The sequence below is a fragment of the Octopus bimaculoides genome, chromosome 4 (assembly GCF_001194135.2).
Source record: "Octopus bimaculoides isolate UCB-OBI-ISO-001 chromosome 4, ASM119413v2, whole genome shotgun sequence".
NCBI lineage: Eukaryota > Metazoa > Mollusca > Cephalopoda > Octopoda > Octopodidae > Octopus > Octopus bimaculoides.
Genome location: NC_068984.1, coordinates 6,655,126 through 6,657,962, shown reverse-complemented (window position 1 = coordinate 6,657,962; position 2,837 = coordinate 6,655,126). Strand labels below are relative to the sequence as shown.

At 35.0% G+C, this 2,837-nt stretch overlaps 1 protein-coding gene across 1 annotated transcript in view; it reads left to right on the top strand.

Annotated features, from left to right (window-relative positions):
• The window catches only part of LOC106868713 (uncharacterized), a 105,764-nt gene extending 103,168 nt beyond the window's left edge, over window positions 1-2,596 (top strand). Inside the window, exon 4 of the mRNA XM_014914100.2 lies at window positions 1,245-2,596. Within this exon, the coding sequence (XP_014769586.1) occupies window positions 1,245-2,527 (1,283 nt within the window). The 3' untranslated portion in view covers window positions 2,528-2,596. The remainder of the gene's footprint in view (window positions 1-1,244) is intronic.
• Window positions 2,597-2,837: the final 241 nt, after the last annotated feature.

The window sequence follows — 2,837 nt, the reverse complement described above, 5'->3', positions numbered from 1 at the left end:
TATATACAAGTAAGTTATATACACACATATATACGTAAGTTATTCCAGTTATTTGTAGCGTTCCATTTGTTTTGAAGCTTAACGTTCTGGGTGATCTTATATATTCGTTATCAAAACTTTGTATAACATAGTGAAACAAGAAATTATATATAGTGCAGTTACATTAAGTAATATTCGAAAGCCTCTTGGTGTTACCCTTTGGCCAACTAGGTAATGTTCTCAAATGTAAACTTTGCGTATCTGTGTTCGCATCCAATGACATATTTTATTTTCTTGTTTTATTCAGCGTAATAATTATAATGAACCTGAAAAATAATTTCAGATCATTTTTTTGCGAAGTTAGTAGTTATCTCGTATTCTTACTACAACCAATAAAATTGTTCCACTTGAGAGAGAGAGACACATATATACATACATACATACAGACAGACAGACAGACAGACAGACTGATGGAAGTTACTTATTGCTGAGGGTAGAGTTAAATATATTTGCTGGGTCATCACGTTTCGCCTGACAGCGAAATAAACCATTGGCTGATACTTGAGATCCCATTGAATATTGACTTTATAATAAACGAAATTATATGATTTATTTATAGCTACTTAGCACTTTAATATGTATCTAATAGTATGATTCATGGCAAAAGCACAATAGTATATAAGAGGACATAGGCACATCAGCAAAAAAAACAAAGACGTATTTTAGTGAGTGAATACTATTCATATATAAGCAATAACATAAATTAAGTCGCTTGCGTAATTGTAAAATATTTCGAGCGTTACAACGAGTCACTGTACTTTCAAAGCAAGCAAGATATATTACAGTCTTTCATATTCTGTTGCCTATGAATAACATAGTCGAAGCGCATCAGTGACCAGGTTGCTGTTGGTGCGGCGAAAGTCTTGATACCAAATAATAAATGTGCAAGTGAAGTTAACAGTTTTCGTGTTTATTTTGAAAGGGTCATGTGTATTTACCACATTGTAAGTGCTTTAGTTTAAAGCACTTTCCATGTGCAACTCCGAAATAAAGTAAATGTTTCGTCACTTGAGATTTAGATGGTGAACAAAATAGATTAGTAAAATTTTGACAGCGATTTTGAGACGAATTAATTGACATGTATATTCGTGCCATGTTAGCTAATAAAAAAGACAATATTTTCGACAGTGAGATGAAAATCGAGCGTTCGAAATGTCGATTTGTTTTTCTATTTTAACCAGAATTTCCTTTTTTTTTTTTTTCAGATTCTGATCCGTACATTTGTCCGCGATGCGGAGAAGTTTTTGAATATCCATTCCCTTTAAGAGCTCATCTTAGATTTACCTGCGAGCCACGGTCTTTAATGACATTGAATGCCAACCAATTGATTTCCCGGCAAGAACGACAGCTGAAGCTTGAATCAATAGAATCTCATTTGGAAAATTCTAGAATCAAAAATTGCCCTCGAGCATTGGAATTCCATACAATTCAACGAGAAAATGATAGCAAAAATGATTCGCCATCAGTAATCAAAGACTATTCCAGGAATGTGACAATTATGGAAGTGAGCCGTAAACGTCATCTAGACGACACAGATACATTAACACCTTCTCCCAAACTCGTAAATTCAGAGAATTATACGAAAGTCGAGAGGAAAACACTCGATAATGGTATCAATAAATCACAGAGAATTTCTCCTCAGTTTTCTTCGGATAACTGCGAAAATACGTTTAAATTCCGTGAGGAATCCGAGGAAAATCGGAGCGCATTTACAAAGGTTGAAAAATCGCATTCCCCTAAAAACGGTATTAGTAACAGCACTGTCAGTAACCATAGTAACAGTACGACCATGTCGAATCATTTAATTACTTCGATCCCTAGTCCTTTATTGTCTTCAAAAGCTTCATTATCTCCAGCTATTTCTATGACGTTTACTGGCTCTCATTACACTATACCATCGTTAACTAATGTACGCCTTAGTTCAGCGTCGTCCGGTTCACTCGCAACCCCAGCTGACTTATCCCACATTACAAATGCTAATACTCTTTACCTACCACGGTATCCTGTTTTTCCGTCTTTCGGTCTGACATCTGCGGCAGTGGCAGCAGCCGCTACCCAACCCCTTTCGGATAATAACTCACAGCACAGTATTATGGAAATTTATAAAAGTGGTCTAGTTCACACGACGGAACAATTTGGAAGTGAAAACGGTATCAGTTTTCCAAAACATCCGATTTTCCACGAAAGACCTCCAGTCAACCCATTTATGAAAACTCAGAATCCAATGGTAGAAAAGATTATTGCGGGTACAGCGCCATCTATGTTACAGACGCCTCTGGCAGCGTTGACCCTCTCTCAAAACTGGTGTGCCAAATGCAACGCCACCTTCCGGATGACCAGTGACTTAGTTTATCACATGCGTTCCCATCACAAACGGGAATTCGATCCGATGAAACGGAAGCGAGAAGACAAATTAAAATGTTCGATCTGTAATGAAACTTTCCGAGAAAGACACCATTTAACACGTCACATGACCTCACATGTATAGTAAAAATAAATATAAATATAACTATTAAAAAATATATATATATTGAAAAATAATAAAAGAAAAAAAACTGACATGACGTGCGATCTGTTGTAGATAGACTAATGTACATTCCCCCCCACTTTTTTTTTCTTTTATTGTTTTTTGCTATTGCTGTGAAAAAATACTCATTACATTTATTTAACATTCCATATAACTCGGAGTATTGTAGAGTTTATGCTCTTTGATTGGGTCAAAAAGATAATTTGTGAAAAGTAACAATTTTTGTTTATCATTATTATTATTATTATTATTATTATTATTATTATTATTA